Source organism: Barbus barbus (assembly GCF_936440315.1).
Source record: "Barbus barbus genome assembly, chromosome: 26".
Lineage (NCBI taxonomy): Eukaryota > Metazoa > Chordata > Actinopteri > Cypriniformes > Cyprinidae > Barbus > Barbus barbus.
In genome coordinates this window covers 20,171,133-20,190,939 of record NC_136754.1, presented here as the reverse complement: position 1 = coordinate 20,190,939, position 19,807 = coordinate 20,171,133, and the positions used below count along the sequence as shown (strand labels likewise).

Here is a 19,807-nt window from a genome sequence, read left to right as displayed (position 1 = left end):
TACAGAGAGTGACCACAGAACAAGTAGCCCCTTCCTCAATTGAATCTGAGACATCACAAAACCTGTCCAAGGAAAGACCCAGCAGTAGAACTAGCCATCCTGCAGCTAATGTATTACCCCATCCAGTACTCACAATGGACATGATTGATCCACCCAGCGTGCAAAAAGTTGTAGTTGAACACATCGTCAGAACCAACGACACTGCTACATTACAACCTGCCTCTTTCCGTCTCAGGTCTTTCTCTGGTAAAGTTCCTAGGCCAGTAAACGAGCCAGACTTCGACACATGGCGGGCAAGTGTTCAATTTCTATTAGATGACCCCTCCATTTCGGATTTGTCTCGCACAAGAAGAATACTTGATAGTCTGCTCCCTCCGGCAGCTGATGTCATTAAACATGTGAGTCCCCGGTCCTTACCTCCAGTTTACTTGGAGTTACTAGAGTCAGTTTACGGATCCGTGGAGGATGGAGATGAGCTGTTAGCAAAATTCATGACCATGCTACAGAACCCAGGAGAGAAGCCCTCCAGTTATTTGCACCGGTTGCAAGTTATGCTGAGCACTACTGTAAGGAGAGGAGGCATTGCGGAGAGTGAGCAAAACAGCTGTCTGATCAAGCAATTCTGCCGTGGATGTTGGGATAATGGGTTAATTTCCAGCTTACAGCTAGAGAAGAAAAAGATCAACCCACCTTCTTTTGCAGAGATGGTAGTGGAAATTCGCACGGAAGAAGACCGGCAAGCCTCAAAAGAAGACAGAATGAGAAATCATTTTGGATTGAACAAACAGAGTAATGCCCCCAAAATGAGAACTGCTACTCATCAAATGTCAACATACTCCCATGATGCAGTTGGTGGAGCAGCTGAAGAGGTGGATACTATGAGGGCTCAAATATCTGAAATTAATGCTCAAGTTGCTTCTATGCAAACCTCAACTTACCAGAAGTGCAAGCCTGATTATTCCAAAAATTCTGAATTTATCCTGCTAAAGAAAGAGCTAGTAGAACTACAAGCAGAAGTAGAGGCTATGAGAACATCCATTTCTGGTAAAGTGCCAAAAGAAACCCCAGCAGCTAAGGAAATAGCAGGATTGAAGAAGCAAGTGGCAGAGTTAAAGGCTCAGTTGTCAGCCCCTGAAATCCCACAACATTGGTCCGGGAAGACGGCAAAATTCCAGCATAGGCAAACCGGGAGAGATGAGAACAGTCAACTCAGAAGTAGTTCAGTGACATCCACTCGTCCTCGTCCTGGATACTGTTTTAGATGTGGTGAGGATAGACACCTAGCCATCAATTGCGAAAATGACCCGAACCCTTCTAAGGTAGATGAGAAGAGGCGCCAGTTGAGAGAAAAACAAGCCCAGTGGGACCTAAAGAACCAAGCCACTACTACTCAGTTAAACACCACACAGTCTCTGTAGCAGGGCATATGGAGACTGGGACGAAGCATCATTGCCCTAAAAGCAAACTGCCAAAAGGACTAATTGGAATGAAATGCACTGCCCAAATCATTGTAGACGCAATTGAAGTGAACTGCCTTTTAGACACTGGTTCCCAGGTGACTACAATTCCCTTGTCATTTTACAAAAATAACTTGTCTCATCACCCCATGAAACCCCTGGAATCTTTGCTGGAAGTGGAGGGAGCCAATGGACAATCAGTGCCTTACCTTGGGTATGTGGAGTTAACTTTAATGTTTCCCAAAGAGTTTCTAGGAACAGATGCTGAGGTTACCACACTAGCACTGGTGGTCCCAGATTTGGTAAATATACCACAAGTCCTCATCGGTACAAATACCTTGGATGCACTTTACTCCAGTTATGTACCAAAAGAGAGCCCCAAATCAGCTTCTAAAGGGTATGCAGCTGTACTGAAGACACTTGATGTGAGGCATCGACAATCATGTGCCAAAACCCTTGGGTGTGTGACATTAAAAGGGGCAGTCCCTGAAACTGTACCAGCAGGGTGCACTGCTGTTCTTGATGGAGCCGTCTGTCTGAAATACCTTCCAGCAGAAACACTGACTGTTATAAGTCCTCCCACCATATCTTCTCTGCCAAGTGGTCTTTTAGTTGCTAGTGCATTGCACGCCTTACCTGTGAAACGTTTCTTCTCCTTGCCTGTGGTAGTCAAGAATGAAACCCAGACTAACATAGTAATCCCTCCCCGGTCTGTGATTGCAGAAATGCATGCTGTCCAGCAGGTGATAAACAAGCCATTAACAAGTGATGTTTCTGAAACATCAGAAAGTCCTCAGATAACTCTCGATTTTGGAGACTCCCCACTGCCCTCCGAATGGAAAGAACGTATATCAGCCTTGTTAAACTCTATGTCTGAAGTTTTTGCTTTGAAGGAAATGGATTATGGACACACTGATAAGGTGAAGCACCGAATTAAACTGAGTGACGAAACTCCTTTCAAGCATAGAGCTCGTCCCATCCACCCACAAGATATTGATGCCGTCAGGAAACATCTACAGGAGTTATTAGCAGCTGGTATTATACGAGAGTCTGAGTCCCCATTCGCATCCCCCATTGTAGTGGTCCGAAAAAAAGACAACTCAGTGCGGCTATGTATTGACTTTAGGAAGCTAAACTCTCAAACCATACGAGATGCGTACGCACTCCCAAACCTAGAGGAAGTGTTCTCTATGTTAACTGGTTCCAAGTGGTTTTCTGTTCTCGATCTAAAATCCGGGTATTACCAGATTGAGATGGATGAAGCGGACAAGCAGAAGACAGCGTTCGTATGCCCCCTTGGGTTCTGGGAGTTTAACCGTATGCCGCAAGGGATAACCAATGCGCCAAGCACATTCCAGCGGCTCATGGAGCGCTGCATGGGTGACCTAAATAGAAGAGAAGTCTTAGTTTTCATCGATGATCTTATCATCTTCTCCGAAACCCTTGAGGAGCATGAGCGCCGACTGATACAAGTCCTGAATCGTCTAAAAGAATACGGATTGAAGCTCTCACCCGAAAAATGCAAATTCTTCCAAACATCTGTGCGCTACTTGGGCCACATTGTCTCCCAGAATGGTGTAGAAACTGACCCATCAAAAATTGAGGCCATTAAAACCTGGCCAAGGCCCCAGAACCTTCGGGAACTAAAATCCTTCTTAGGATTTACAGGATATTACCGTAGATTTGTTAAAGATTTCTCCAAGATTGCAAAGCCGCTCAACAATCTTACAGCTGGCTATCCTCCGGTTCGAAAGGGAAAAAAGAAAGATAAAGATCATACTTACTTTAATCCAAAAGAGTCTCTGGGCGACAGATGGACTACCGAGTGTCAACAGGCATTTGAAAGCCTCGTGGAAAGGTTAACCTCTGCTCCTGTCTTGGGGTACGCAAATCCTTGTCTGCCTTACCTATTGCATACAGATGCTTGTGCTACAGGACTAGGAGCAGCCTTGTATCAAGAACAGCAGGGACACATGAGAGTCATCGCATTTGCCAGCCGTGGATTAACAAAGTGTGAAGCCAAGTATCCTGCCCACAAATTGGAATTTCTGGCTCTCAAATGGGCAATCACCACAAAATTCCATGACTATCTGTATGGGGCAGACTTCACAGCGGTCACTGATAGCAATCCCCTCACCTATGTCCTTACGTCTGCCAAACTAGATGCTACTAGTTATAGATGGTTATCCAGTCTCTCAACCTACAATTTTAAGATCCAATACAGAGCTGGAGCACAAAATCAAGATGCGGATGGATTGTCTCGTCGTCCCAATGGTGAACCATCAGATGATTGGGAATCTAAAAAAGAGCAAGAACGAATCAGACAGTTCACTCTATATCATCTTGGAGATCTTGAAGGCAACACCAAGACAATCTTACCTGAAGTAGTGGAGGCCATCTGTGAAAAGCATCACGTCAATCAATCCCATGATTCTCAGTCTTTCCCATTGACCTTGGTAGAGTCTCTGAGCATGAACGCAAAGGTATTACCTCCAGAAATCCAGGAAGAAGATGGCCATGGTCTCCCAGAAATTCCTTGTCTGTCTGAAGAGGATCTGATCAGGAAGCAGCGAGCTGACCCTGAAATTAAAGAGGTAATTGAGTACTTGGAGTCTAACAACAAACCTTCAAACTTGAAATTCCACTTACCTGCAGTAACCTTGTGGATGAGACAATGGAACAAACTTGAGCTGAAGAATGGGTTGTTATATCGGAAGAGGATGGATGGAGACAAAGTGTTGAACCAACTGGCTTTACCTGAAGATCTTCGAGGAATTGTACTTACCAGTCTTCATGATGACATGGGGCATCTGGGTCTGGAGCGAACTCTCGATCTTCTCCGTTCCAGATTTTATTGGCCGAAGATGGCAGCCGATGTGGACATAAAAATCAAAAAGTGCGAGCGCTGTGTTCGTAGGAAGACTCCTTCACAGAAAGCAGCTCCCTTGGTGAATATTCAGACCCATAGGCCTTTAGAACTAGTTTGTATGGATTTTCTGTCGCTGGAACCAGACAGCAGTAACACCAAGGATATTTTGGTCATCACAGACCATTTTACCAAGTACTCTGTTGCTATTCCTACCCGTAACCAAAAAGCACAAACAGTTGCTAGATGCCTATGGGATAATTTCTTTGTCCATTACGGTTTTCCAGAAAAGCTGCTCAGCGACCAGGGGCCAGATTTTGAATCTCGTACCATCCAAGAGCTATGTAGAATTGCTGGCATCCGCAAAGTGAGAACCACCCCCTATCATCCTAGAGGGAACCCGGTGGAACGCTTTAATCGGACTCTCTTACAGATGCTAGGCACCCTGGAGAACAAAAGCAAAGCTCATTGGAAAGATCACGTCAAACCATTGGTGCATGCTTATAACTGCACCAGGAGCGATGTAACTGGATACTCACCATATGAGCTAATGTTTGGGAGGCAGCCTCGACTGCCGATCGACCTTGCTTTCGGACTTCATACCAACTTCCCATTACAGTCCCATTCGCACTATGTGAAATCCCTAAAGAGTAGATTGGAGGAAAGCTACAGAGTTGCTTCTCAAAATGCATCCAAAATAGCTGACCGGAACAAAAGACGTTTTGACAGAAATGTAGTTGCTTCTACACTTGAACCGGGTGATCGAGTCCTTGTGCGAAATGTCAGATTGAGAGGGAAACACAAGTTGTCAGATAAATGGGCCTCTGAGATCTATGTGGTAGTCCGGAAAGCAGGTGACATGCCAGTATATACAGTCTGCCCAGAAGGGAAAGATGGACCAGTCCGCACATTACACCGCGACCTTCTACTGCCTTGTGGGTTTCTACCCCTGAATGAAATTGAAGGAACAGACCCTCTGAAAATTCGTCATAAGCCTAGAACCAGATCCCACTCTGCACATGAAGCGGTTCCTCAAGAACATCTGAGTAGTCAGTCTGAATCAGAGGATGACTCTTATATTGGAAATTCAGGACGCCAATTGGAGTTTAGTACGAAAATTATTTCACCTCCAGAACATCCTATGCCCGTAGAGAACTTACCTGAAACAGAGTTTCTCAATTCCCCTGCTGCTGTGGTAGAACCTGTGAACGAAACCTTACCCGACACTGGAACCCTTCCGGCTGCCGTAGACCTTGTAAAAGAAACCTTACCTGACATCAGACTAGAAGAGGACTCCACAGATAATCAATCAGAAAATGAAGAAGAAAATAGTATACCTGTTCAAGATGGAGATACTGTTGAAGTGGAGAACTGCAAAAGCAACGGCATTGAAAGTACTGAGCCCCCAGAGTTGTTAGCACCTATGAATGGAAGTGTGCTGGAGTTTTCAGGTCTGTCGGACACTGTGACGGAGGAAACACAGTCCAATGACACAATCTCACCTGCCCAGGATGTTACAAGTAACCAGCCCGTTACAGATGATAACCTTGGAGCTATTGACACTAGACGTTCCAAAAGGCAGCGTGGGCCTCCTAACAAATTCCAGTATCATAAACTAGGAAATCCCCTAACACTAGTCATTCAGTCCTTACTGCAAGGGTTGAGCTCTGCACTTACCACTTCCTTGGAAGAATCCACATCCATCAGTGATCAGTCCTTGAATATGTCTGGTGCTTTTCCTATAGTGGTGACAAGTCAACCCCAAGCATGCCCGAGGACGTGCCTGAATTCAGAGGGGGAAAGTGTAACCCAGGTTACCAGTGGACAGAGACAAAATGCACTCCAAATTAAACAGAGTTAAAGTATAAAAGATCATACTTTCAGATCAAATATAAGACTGCAAACAAAATAATTAATTATATAGAAATGGAGAAATATAAATATTGAATGTTATAAATATGTCCAATAGCGTTATCTCCCTTTACATAAGCCTCCAATGAGATCGCATTTTGAATGACGTCATGGAAAATTCCGCTATCGCGGCACTTTTAGAGAGCAGCGCCTTCTAGAACTGTCTTTTCTCTGTGAACCTCTGACGCGAGCAGATGCTTGTGCTGCTCCGGGAGATTTGAAGCTCCGATTGAGTCAAGAAATTGATGTAAGAGTTGTATAAATGCCTCTAAATCATTTATATGATGACGATGTAGAAATAAGTTAGCAGTAAAATGAGTGAAGTGATATGATTGTTCACGTTATGTGTTGACCGCATGTCAATGACGCAATATTAGCGCGAGTTTAAACGCTAATACAGTGTGTGTGTATATATATCTCTAACGAAGGATTCAGAGAGAAGCAGTTTATGCCCGAGAATGACATTTTGAGAACGTGTATCATCTGGAACTTCCCTGGTTCTTCTGATGTACATGTAAACGAGTTCCTTGGTGAGTTAATATAGTTTCAATAATTTCAGTATTGTTCAATAAGGTTCATTTAGGATCATATTAAGTGTGTTACATCAAATTATTGTTTATTTGGTGCAGTATTAATGGCAAATACAGCCAAGTGTAAAATGAAAGATGTAATTTGGCATTTATGTGAAATTAATGCCATGGAAGGCAATGTATGTGTGTTAAATAAGATGCTTACCAGAAAGTATGCAAAAACGTGTTTATTGCACAGACAATTTATTGCATAAAGACAATTTATTGTACAGAGTCTTATAAATGGACATTATTTGCTGTGTTTTATTAGAAGTTGTGTATAATCTGAATTGATTCGTGTATATAGTGTCAAATGCTAATTGTTTTTTTTTGGGCCTTGTGTTTTCAAGGCCAGGTTTTTTTTGTGTTCTTCTGCTTTTGTTTCCATGTGAGTGCTGTGATGTCCAATTGATGAGTGTGATCCGTCCTGCATGTGAAATCGAACGAAGTGTGAATCATTCCTGAAGTGTGGACCGTCTCAGCTCTTCCTGTGTGTGTAACGGTGGGGTTGGACTGGCGAGCCGCCCGTTTAACGAATCCTTTGAATTCCCTGTTGAAACTGAACTTTCTCGTCTTTGAACGGTAGGATTAGAACCACACATCAATTTATTCTGTTCCATCCAGGGCAGAATAGGACGACTGAATTAAGTGCCTCACGAACTTTTGGACTGAGTTTACAAACTGATCTGTTCATTGAGAAACATCAAACTTTTGGACTTTCAAATTTTGTTTTGTATAGTTTGTTTCATTTTCTATTGTTTTCCTTACGCCTGTGTGAGGTTATATGGTCCATGTTCAACTAATTGATCAATCATTTAATTCTAACAACAAGGTAAAAGAAAAGAACATTCAGTAAATTCAAACTTGTTCTTACCTCATCCTTTTGTTTTGAGTATTCATTGCTGCTGTATCATCTCTCTCTCTCCCCGGACGAACCTAATCTTTTGAGCCCACTGGTCCATTTGTAAAGTTGACACAAATTTATCACGTGTAACGGGTTACACACATGTCCTTCATCAACAGCCGCTCATGTTGGTGAGCGGTTGACATCAGCTGGAGATCATGGATCGGTGCTCTACTGCTATTCCTGCGGGTCCTGGATCTGCAACGCTGAATTTTCTACCAAATTTTAACCACTGAATTTGTGACAGCGAATTTGGAAAGTGAAATAAAATGACCACAATTTGCCTGTCGAATATTATACATCGTATTTTTGAACAGGCTGAATATTTTGGAAGTGAATTCTGGAAGATGAATATGAATTATTGAATTTTTAATTATGAAAATGTGTGTGAAATATTTTGAATTGAAATATTCACAGCTTAAATAAACAACTATGTTAAATTTCAGGACCTAAAAATGCAAGCCCTGGAAATACAAGGCATTAAAATGCAAGCACTGTTAATTGCAATGCATCTAATGCATCTCGTGGAATTCAGCATGCTTTATGTTTCAAAAACTATTGTCATTATTCTGCTTCCATAAATAGGTCCCCTTTAAGAACTAAATTACTGTGTTTACGATGATACTTGCAAAGACGGGCATTTTGACATGCAAGTGTGTATTTAAAGGGTTCAAGTCCTATAAAGCGACAAATATAACTCAGTTCAATTGTGCTCTATTAGCACTGTCTTCACGTGCTCATGCCTTTCTGACAGTGCTCAGAAACAGTCTCTCAGACAGCACAGACATGAGTTCTCTTTTGCTGCTGATTGCGTTTCAAAGGCTTAACACCACTTGTTTTTAAACCGCAATGCTTAAAAATGCTTGAAAACAATACGTTTTCATGACTACTTAGCACAGTAATGTTAGGTGAACGTATAACCGCAATAGTCTAAATATAATACCAAGAAGGTATTATATATATATAGTCTAAATATAGTCTAAATATAATACCAAGAAGGTATTATATATATATAGTCTAAATATAATACCAAGAAGGTATTATATATATATATATATATATATATATATATATATATATATATATAGTCTAAATATAATAGTCTAAATATAATACCAAGAAGGTATTATATATATTATATATATATATATATATATATATATATAGTCTAAATATAATAGTCTAAATATAATAGTCTAAATATAATACCAAGAAGGTATAACCGCAATAGTCTAAATTGACTAAATATAATAGTCAAAATTCTCTACCGCTTAATCATGTCTACCGGTATATATAGCATTATTTGGGCCTGAGCACCGATGGTGTGAGGACCCTATTGGAATTGCTCCGTTTATTATTATTATTCTTCTCCAAAGCGAATCGCATTTTTGAGGGCCTAAACATGCTCCAAAACTGCACATGGGTCAGAACTGGCAAAAAATTACATCTGATATGGGTTTCAGAAGTGGGTGTGGCAAAATGACTCTATAGCGCCACCTATAAAATTTCAAAAGACTGCGCCTTGAGCTGTAAATGCACGAAAATCGGTACACACGTGTATCACACCATTACCTACAAAAACGTCTCTTGGATCAAAATCCGAAACCCAACAGGAAGTACATTATTTTAAATTTCCTGTATGATTTTTGAGTAGTTTTTGCAATTTCCAGGCCTCGTACTTTGACGAACTCCTCCTACAGTTTTAATCGGATCGTCTTCAAATTTGCTGCGTGTAACGGAGTGCTAAAGCATGCTATCAATACTATGAAACAGGAAGTTGTAAATCATGCATACAATGTCCAATCTGCCCCAAACTTCACACGTTTTATAAGGCCCCGTCCACACGAAGACGGGTTTCTCTGTATACGCATACATTTTTTACCGTATAGGCGTTTCGTCCACACGAAACCGGCGTTTTCGAAGAGTGAAACCGATCATTTTTGAAACCGGGTCCCAGGGTGGATAAATTTGAAAACGCCGGTTTCATGTTTTCGTGTGGACGGCGAATCCGTATATTTTCTGAAACGATGACGTCATCAGCCCACGTCTCGCCCCTAATCAGACACCGCTACGTCACATAACAGCGACAACAACAACAACAATGTCAGACTACGTGCCTGTGTTCGTGCTGCAGAACCTACTGAGCTCATTAGTTTTATTAAAGCAAAATCTTCTGCATTGTGTGTTAGTTTATATTCAGGGCGCAAGGTTTACGCACATGGTCCAAGTCTTCTTCTCTGTTTTTTTTGTGTATCTCTGTGGCAGAATTACAGCGCCACATATTGGTTTGGCATGTGTACTACATTGTTTTCAGTCGGTTTCAGTGATTCCGTGTGGACGCAGATATTTCCTGAGACGACTCCGTGTTTACGGAATTTGAGGCAAAAAAAAAGATTGGATACGGAGAAACCCGTCTTCGTGTGGACGTAGCCTAAGAGTCCTGGCCTGAGCACATCTAAAGGCCAATATTCAGTTATAATTATAGCGCCACCTGCTGGCAACAGGAAATGACTTGTTTCACACTAACTTAAACATGCAATGTCTGATGTACCCTAAACTTCACATGTTTGGTAGGAGTCCTGGCTTGAAGACATCTACATGCCAATATTCAGTTATAATCATAGCGCCTCCTGTTGGCAGCAGGAAATTTGGCACATACTTTGACATATTCCTTCTATATTTACCACTTTAAAAGCGTATTGCCCGCTGTTCCCTGTTTTCCTATGGCCAAGTGATGGCGGTGAGCCCAGGTGTGAGGGCCCTTTCATCGCTGCTTGCAGCTTTAATTAATGTCATTTTTTTAAATCAATTTAACCTTTCTCACATAAGTTTCAAATATTCTAGCTGAGCTCTTGACTTGAGTTCTTAAAGCCGACAGTTATTTACCTTTCACCACTTTATTTCAAGCTTGTCACATGATACATCACAACAACATCGCAGTATGACTGATTGTTTTTTTTTTTATTTCATTTTTCCTTTTTATGCAAAGTTTTCACAAACTTGCTCACTATATTGTATAAAACCTGGTCTTCTGATTATCAAATAACATTCTAATCATATGCTGATTTTATGTGTCAAAGGGATAATAGGACAAAAAAAAACAAGATCTTCACATCTTTAACCCTTGCAACTGTTGCAAGTGAAAGCAGCACTTTCAGACCAGATTTCTAGTACCAGCTGTGTGAAGAATAGATAAATGTACCCCGTTTGCCCAATAACTGCTCAGTGACAGGGGCGGAGGCGTGTAGCATGTGCAGTGCCCTTCTTGGTCAATAAGCCGCAGGTCTGTTTGACCGCTAGGATACTGAAGGGGAACACTTTAGAGGCTTATTGTATCGATTGAGCGTGCTCTGAAGTGTTAGCAGGGTTGAGCTTGATGTGATGAGGCAGCATCTGTTGGGTAAACCTTGTTTTTCACAGCTCGTCACCTAAACCCTTTTCTGAATTTCTGGGAGAGGCCAGGAGCTCGCCTACGATAGGAGTGTCACATTTTGGCCATGCGATTTGATTTGCCGCAGCAGGTCACTGAATGTGACAGCTTGTGTTGCTAAGGTTAAATGTCACTCTGTTAGTAAATGATGGGACAGTTTAATTGAGCCAGACTAATATATCAAGCTGTCCGAGAGGGATGGGTGCCAAGCTGATGAAGATGATGACTTGGTGCGATTAGGCATCGCTTGTCGGGCGACGGCTTCAGGTGGGTAGAATGAGTTTTGAATGAGTGACAAAGGAGTGCAAAGGTTGTGTGAATTGAGGCAGACGGAGCAGAGGAGGGTGCGGATCAATCCGCGTTGGGCTGCTTTTCTATCTTTCTATGAGCTGCACCTGCTCATGCGAGCGAAGAGAGAGTCTGCTGGAATCGTGATGCTCATCTCAATGTGCCGCTGGCGGCTGAGCTCCTCAGATCAGAGCACCGTGTGTTTATAGAACAGAGAGAGAGGGAGAAACAGGAGGAGGGAGTGGGAGAGAGGGATTGTGGCACTACACAACGGACCTGCCAATATCCCTGTCTCTCCATCTTTGTGCCGTGGGCATGCGCCTGTGTGGGAGCAGCTGACTGTAAAAACGAGGGATGGGAGAAGAAAGGAATAGGGAAAGGCAGAGGACAGGGTTACAATTGGTGGGAAGGGCTCAAAATACCCCCTTACGTCACCCACACATGAGGATTTTTTTCATATCAGAGGACAAAATCGTGTCAGGATGATACAGTTGAACGTAATGAAATAGAAATTCAGCTGGGGGATACAAAGTTGTAAAAATGCATTATTGCAAATTCGCAATTGATTTGCCGAAAGAACCGACTCCCCAGATTCTGGTGTAAAAGAAAATTGTAAAATTGATTGACACTTTAATCAGATCACCAGTCTGGGTCCAAAATGAAACCTCGCTAAACATACTGAATATAAATTAGTGTAGGATTTCCTTTGAGACAATTTTCACGAATTTTACAAATAATTACAAAGAAACTGCAAGTACCTTGAAATCTTGAAGTACCAAAACTGAAAATGTATTTTCTTGTAAACATACTCCAATAATCTGTTAGACTTAGAAAGATTTAGAAAAGCCATTTTTTGAAATGCACCAAATGAGAAGTAAACTGGGTTTGGCGAGCAATTGTCTCACCATCACTAATGGGATATGCACATTACAAACCATAGTGATTCGGATCGTCTTACTAAAGCATGTTTTCTGACAGTTTTAAAAGTGGTAGAGGTTTATTTTGGCAATATTTTTTCTCCAGTGCTCCATGTGGAGACGCATATGTCAAATTTTCCCCACATTAAGCCACAAAAATTACCATAAGACCAATTCACAGTGTGTCTTCTTGTTTTTGTTTTCTTTTTTGTGACAAATGCAGTTTCATTTGAGAAACGGAGATGCTGTGACTGATACAATGCCCTACACTGTTTGTAACAAATATGCAGTGAGAAACTGCTTAATAATATTGTCTTAGTGAAAAAAATTTTTTTTTGTAAAAATAATGCAAAAGACCGTTTTAATGGGTGAAATTCACTCATCATGTTGATATTTATGTTGTGTGATTTCTTTACAATCTAGGCATTGTCTCTATTTCAAGAACTTCAAGGTCATACATTGATTTTGACAGTCATAATAACACGTATTGAATGTGCCTCTAGTCAAATTAATTCAGACTAAGCTTTGACAATGATGCAGCTAATATCCAATAAATTGCTCAGGTTTTCATCATTACTTCATCTCCTGCCTTGATAAACTTGATAAAGTTTGTGTCTGCCTTTGAATCCCAGACTGAGATCATAGTCCATGATTTCTTATGTGAGTGCTATGGCTTAAAAACATAATTACAGATGTCTCTCTAAGTATCAGTATCCGGTCTTCTGTAAATGTATATCTCTGTCTCTTTGAATTCTTTTGCAATGCCCTCAATTTGTCTTCCGTGGTGCTCCTGAAAACCATAAACATACTTTTTTCTTTTTTTTAACTTTAAATATATTATTTGTTTATCCAGTTTTCAGACTGATAGATTGTGGAGTAAACAGGGACATATCTGCTCATTATATCGTTATTTACCTTTTGCCGATGTATAGCAACACAAAAACAATATAGCATCTTTATCAAATAACTAGCCATTTGGGTTCAGAAGAGAAGAATGAAGTTTCGCTGCTAATTTAAATTACATTCTCAAGAAGTCTGAGAATAAAAGTATGGATTTCAGTTTGCTGTGGTCTCATGGGTCTGTGTGCAATAATCTGTAACTACTTTATTGAATAATGAAATATTCATTGGCACCAGGCTATTTTTTAATTTCAAAAATAGTTTTGGAACTTGAACTGAATATCATTCATTGAGCAAACCATGCTCTTTTAAACTACTTATTCTCACTGTTTGACAATACTGTATATCAGCTCAATGCAGCAAAATGTGAAAGTAGTTTAAATTCCGATGGTGTATTGTGGTCCTGTATCTCTGTGTAACACCAGCACTGTTTCTGACACTGTTAGCTTTAATGTGTAGAGCCCTGGGAGAATAGAAATGCACATCCTATCCAGATGCTTAGAAAAAGCTATGCAATTAATCTTTTCTTTTTGTGTTGTCTTCTTAAAAATGACTGATATAGTGAAGAAGACATGCACTCTTTTCCAGCGTCCTTTGTTACAGAAGTATTTTTTTCTTTGACCCAAACCAACCGGCACAGAGATGAATCGTAAGATAATGTTTTATTGAAACTTTCCAAGGTATTTGAAAATCAAAAAGGAAAAAGGAATTTGATTTTTTGCAAATAAAAAAAAAAAGTCAAAGTAAAAGACTTGATACATGATAGAATGTGTTATTCATCCCTGAAGCACTGCAAATGACAAAGCAGGCAGAACATAGTACAAAACTGTAAGTACTACTATAAGTAGGCCTGTAATGAGGAAAATAACACAAGCAGAATTACTGTAGTGGTCCATCATTCCTGAATGAATTAGTGTTTTTAAAATAAATGGTTAAGTAAATGATTCAGTGACTCACTCACATCAGTAGCTGAGTCACTCAGTATGTTTACATGGACACCAATATTTAGACACAATTAAAACATACTCTGATTAAGAATCTACCATGTAAAAAGAGACTTTTGATTACCTTAATCTGGCTCAAGTCATACGCAAAGTAAATACAAACCGAATCAAGATGTGGAGTAGTCCTATTTTAGTTTCATTATCGAAGTGCAGTATAGACATGTACACACCTTAATAACATTACTACTGTCATGTAGGACTTTTCGCCGCATTTTGTGACTGGACACACACACGGCAGTGGTCATGACAACGCCATTGTCTGTTTGCACGTATAGCATGACAAATAATTAATTACACTTTAATATTTTGTAAAATTTAAAATGAAACACCCAAAACTGTATATGGCACCATAACGAAGATGAACTGTATGTTGATACATGAAATTCTGGGCGTTGGATGGTGTTGCGTGGGGACATTATGATTTGGGCAATTAATCGTGTAAAATAATCATTACTCGTGTAATAACATCTAATATAGCAAATATAAGCAAATATTCTAAAAGCAACTAATGTAAACACCTTAATCATAATATTGTCTTATTCAGAATAAGGTAAATAATTAGATTACTGATGTCCATGTGAACGTAGCCACTGGCGAGACAAGACATTTGTCGCCACCTACTGGCATAACAATCTAATATGCTGAATAAATTACAGCATAGTCTGTCTTGAACATGTACAGTCACGTTTCCGCTTTAATCTGACCTTTTATAACTAAAATTTCAATATTAAATTATATAAATAAAACTTAAGCCCATAGCTGAGGGCACACACACATTAAAATATGTATTATTATTATTATTATTAATAATAATAATTAAACAAATATTTAGTGACTTCCTTTAACAGCTAAATTATTACTGACCTAACCAATGGGACCACACAGAAATTGCACTTGCTCCATGATTTAACAGGAATCCGTGCATCTGAGGTATGAGGTGCATGAATTCAAAATAAAATACACCTGGGTCTGTGTGGGAGCATCTTTGTGCAGTTCTAAGGAAACATTACGTCAGCAGGGCAAAGGCACTTTCAAAGCCCAACTGCGTCAAGGTACATATAAAATTGCACTCAGGGCAAGTATGTAGAAAATTTCCAAAGCACTGAACATACCTTGAAGAAAAGTAAACTATGTGGGAAATATGTGTAAGAACTGTGAATCTGCTCAGAACTTTTTTCAGAAAATTTTTGTCAAGGTGTTCAAACTCAGTCCTGCAGGGTTGGTGTTTAGCTGTAAGTTGCCTCAGCACTCCTGCCTGGAAGTTTCTAGTATGCCTAGTAAGACCTCGATTAGCTTGTTCAGGTGTAATTTAATGTTTAATTAGGGTTGGAGCTAAAATCTGCAGGACCGAGTTTGGACAAAAATGCTCACAGGAACTATAGAAGTTAGTTTGCTGAGAATTTACTCACCCTCAGGCCATCTTCATTGGAACAGATTATGAGATTTTGATTTTGTGCCATTACATCACTTGTTCAGCAATAGGTCATCTGCAGTGAATGGTTGCCATCAGAAGACCTTTAACTTCAAACTGTCGCTTCCAGCAAAAAAAGTCCTCTATCCAAAATATTGCTTTCTCAAGTGAAAAAATGATTCTTATCAGAATCATGAGAGAAATATGTGCAGATTAAGCACAGTTCTAAGTGTTTTGTTTTGAACAGGGGATGAACCTTTTGACTGGTGGAGGCATTATTATGGATTATGAACTCGTATTTGGTCAGAAGCAATAGATTAAAATGCCTTAATGACGTTTCTTGATGGACTGGAGTCATGCAGATTACCTACATTTTTAATAATTGGGATGTTTTATCATCTATTTGGGCTTTCTGACGGCGCCCATTCACTGCACAGGATCCATTAGTAAGCAAGTGATGTAATGCTAAATTTCTCCAAATCTTTTCTGATGAGGAAACAAACTGATCTAGATCTTTGATGGCCTGAGGGTGAGTACATTTTCAGTAAATTTAAATTTTTGTGAGAACTATTTCTTTAAATGTAAATATCACAAATAGCACCATTGCAGTGAAGCATGGTAGCTTAATGTTTCAGGAATCTTACTCAGGGACAGGAACCTCTGACAGACTACCTTCATTTATTTGATGGGCTTCTGAACAGCCTGTTAAGTTGCACATTATTTTAGTGAAGCACTTCTCGGCTTGGTTTCCCTTCATTTCCTGCAGGTAAAACCTTCATTCACTCTTGTCTCACTTTTAGATGTATGGACGCTATACACAGGAGTTGGGGGCCTATGCCAAAGAAGAGGCAGCTCGTCTGCGTGAGGATGGAGCGCTGCGGAGGACCGCCAGTGTGCGCGGCCAGGCTCCAGAACTGCTGGAGTATGAGAAGGACCGGTGTGCCAAGTGTCAAGGTGGGTGTGTTGCATACATACGTGTGCGGCAACTGTTTGCTGGCTGATCTGCTAGCGTCATAGCATGCTATTTGCAGCAGTGGCAACAGAGCAAAGCTAGGAAAGCAGAGCAAATCCACAAGGATGAATGGCAGCGGGGATCGAAAGAGGAAAAGGGTCGCGAAGGGCAGGAGGCAAAAGAACATGCTGGAATTGGGGATTAGGTGAAACCAATGCTGGAGATAAAGGGGAGGGATTTATCTCAAGATCTGAGCTTTACTCAGGCTGAGTAAGGCTGATGCATCTACAGTCTTGTTCAGGCCCACATGGCATTAGTTGCAGTAGAACTTCACATGAAGATTCATGCTTTTCCTGCAGGATTGGAACAGTTGTACTTTCATCTCTATCTAACATAGTGCTTATTAAACTTTTGGAGTTCAAAGCCCCCCTTTGTCCAAGACAAATTTCAGAGGCCTTTTAATTATTCTTTTATAATAATTCTTTATAATTAGTGGGGGTTATAGCATTTCAATTAAGATTATGTTAACATAATTTAAGAAATTCTAAAATTGTATTATTATTATTATCAGGGTAGTAATATCTAATTAATATTAGGGATTATTTGTTCTATCATATTTCTTTTTGCGCATTTTTACAGTGTTGCACATTATAACCAATCACACATGATTCCGTTGACTTTATGAATACAATGGCCAATCAGAGACGTTCAGATGAGCCATAGCTGAAACACCGGAGTTTTGCTGTTCATTGCATGTGTGCGCTGACTGAATTCTGCTCTCGCAAATTCCCTCATCATAAACGACAAAGTGCAGATGTACGTGCAATGTAAGTATAAGAGATTTATTCATCATACAGTGGAGATAGCTTCACTGATTATAATGGGAGTGTTTTTTAAAGTCTTGACTGATTCTTTGCTCGTTTTCTGTAGCTGCTGTTTGAATAACCGAGGGAACTGTTAGCATTATAATTAGTAACTTACAATGTTTATATTAAATTTATATTACAATGTTAATATTATCATGTTAAATACAAATTCAGTCATATTAAAAACATTAGGCTGCTTTTGGCCTTATGCTAGAGTTGGTTCACTCTCCGGCAATGAAACTAAGTAAATAAATAAATTAGCACGATAATATTGTGTATCGGCGATCTCATAGGCTGACGATAGGATGATATATCAGTTGACGATATCGCCCAACACTATTGGGGACACCTTGGAAGTTTGAAAACGCCCCCTAGTGGGCCCCGGACTTCATTGATCTAGCACATCCCAGCAGAACTGGTCAATACTATATTTTGTGTTTTGGATGCTGATGTTAGTACGAGAATTATTCAATTAAATTCTGCATGTCAACTTAAATACTTTTTCAAATCAGCATGAAATGGAAGTTTTTTGTATTTCTGAGAGAAACGGCTTCTTATGAGAAAGAATTGGGAATTGATTGGATCATCGTTGTTAATTAATGCATTCTCGTGAGTCACAGGCAGAGGAAGGATTAGTGTCTCGCCTTGCACACGTCATCAAAGAGATTTCATTGCACAGAGGTCAGGGAATTTATTTTGATTAAAAATTAGAAGGATACATGAATAAAAATATGACCTGTACCAATAAATTATTAATTTGAAAAACACTACAATATTCAGATATTTTGCAATATTTTTTATTCGGTGACTGTAAATGACAAAAATAATGACAGTACTTAATGGTTTGTCAATGTACCCAGACAGCGATCAAGCAGCTGTTGCTATGGTAACCCCCCTTAGACGACATGACTTCTGTTTGTGCTCTGATTAATCTAACATTTGTGGTTGATGAAACCCAGGTTAAAAACACATTTTTCCTCTATATGTAAAAGTTATATATAGTTTTGAGTCCTCCCTCTCTTCCTTAGGGGATTTTCCAAGCTTGAATTAGGGGAGACAGACCCCACAAAGGGCGCCATAGTTCAAACACTGACTGCTTTTCTAACAAGGGTTGTTGACTAATTTAACCAGCAAGAGTTTCTTGGTCAACTAGCATCACCATAATACAACATGCTGGCCAATCAGCTTTGTTAGCATTTAACCAGCACTAACCAGCATAAAGCATAGCTTTTATTATATTTAAATCCATTTAATGTATTTTCCCCATCGAGGTTCATCTGGGTCTGCTCATATACTGTATTTGAGGCAGTTCAGTGAGACAGGATATGGTCTGACGCTTGCAGATGTGGCGTTTTACCTCCTGGTTTCTAGATTACCCTCTACTGGTGATTAATTGTCCCTGGTTTGTGTAGCTGTGTAGCCGTTGTTTATCAATCTGTCACGCACATTCCACAGGTGTGTCATCACCTGAATCTTAAAGGCATCTTCATGGTCTTCACATTTATGGTGGAGACATTTTCTGCAATCATTTTTCAAGCATTGACGCTGAGTGTTTGCTGTTGTCTAGCCTGTAAACAACAATTTGCAGCATTTATCAACCCGTTCAATTCCCTCTGCACCTCTGTGCAGTGCTCGCCATTCACCAGCAGGGAGCATAATCAGTCTGCGCTGTTTAGGGGTGATAGATGAGACGCATAGACGTGCAGTGTATCTGTAATGAGCCTCTGTGTCTTTGTGTGTGCCTGTGCATCTTTGTCTAGAAATATGTCACCGTTCACCAAAGGATGTGTTATATGGACCGTTTAGCGATTTAAAAACTATTCGCGTAGCAGTGATTTATTTTTCCATTTAATGGTGGGTTAAGATGATTGGCTGAAAAAAGAGAACAAAAGCAGTGGCCATTCATATTGGAAGTCTGTGATAAATTCCCTGAACTATTAAAAAAAGTTGAGTTCTCATTAAATAAGCAACAGTGTATCGCAGTCCAATGTTTTTAGTGCTAATGAGGTATCTCATTGGTTTCTTGTAATATAAATAGACTGCTCTTTTGGCCTTGTGTAATCTCCATAGACACACAGCATCTGTCTCAATATCATCCTTCCCGCCTCCCTGTTGAGTGTGAAAAGCATGAGAAATCTATCAGCACAGTGTGCAGTGCAGGTCTTCTGATCCTCCTTGACTGAGGTTAAAGGGTTTGGAGGCTTGTCAGCTCACTACCTACCTACAGAGCTGGCATCATATGGCTGTTTCTTTCTCTCTGTGTCTCTGTCTCATTTCTATTTTATTCCTCCATCCAACGGAACCCTGTTCCAAAACCAAGCGACCTGCCACG

The 19,807-nt window shown here is 40.2% G+C and overlaps 1 protein-coding gene across 1 annotated transcript in view; it reads left to right on the top strand.

Annotated features, from left to right (window-relative positions):
• The window catches only part of LOC306846370 (chloride channel protein 2-like), a gene marked incomplete at its 5' end in the record, with an annotated part of 69,499 nt that overhangs the window by 12,279 nt on the left and 37,413 nt on the right, over window positions 1–19,807 (top strand). Inside the window, one exon of the mRNA XM_079379699.1 lies at window positions 16,458–16,611. Within this exon, the coding sequence (XP_079235825.1) occupies window positions 16,458–16,611 (154 nt within the window). The remainder of the gene's footprint in view (window positions 1–16,457; window positions 16,612–19,807) is intronic.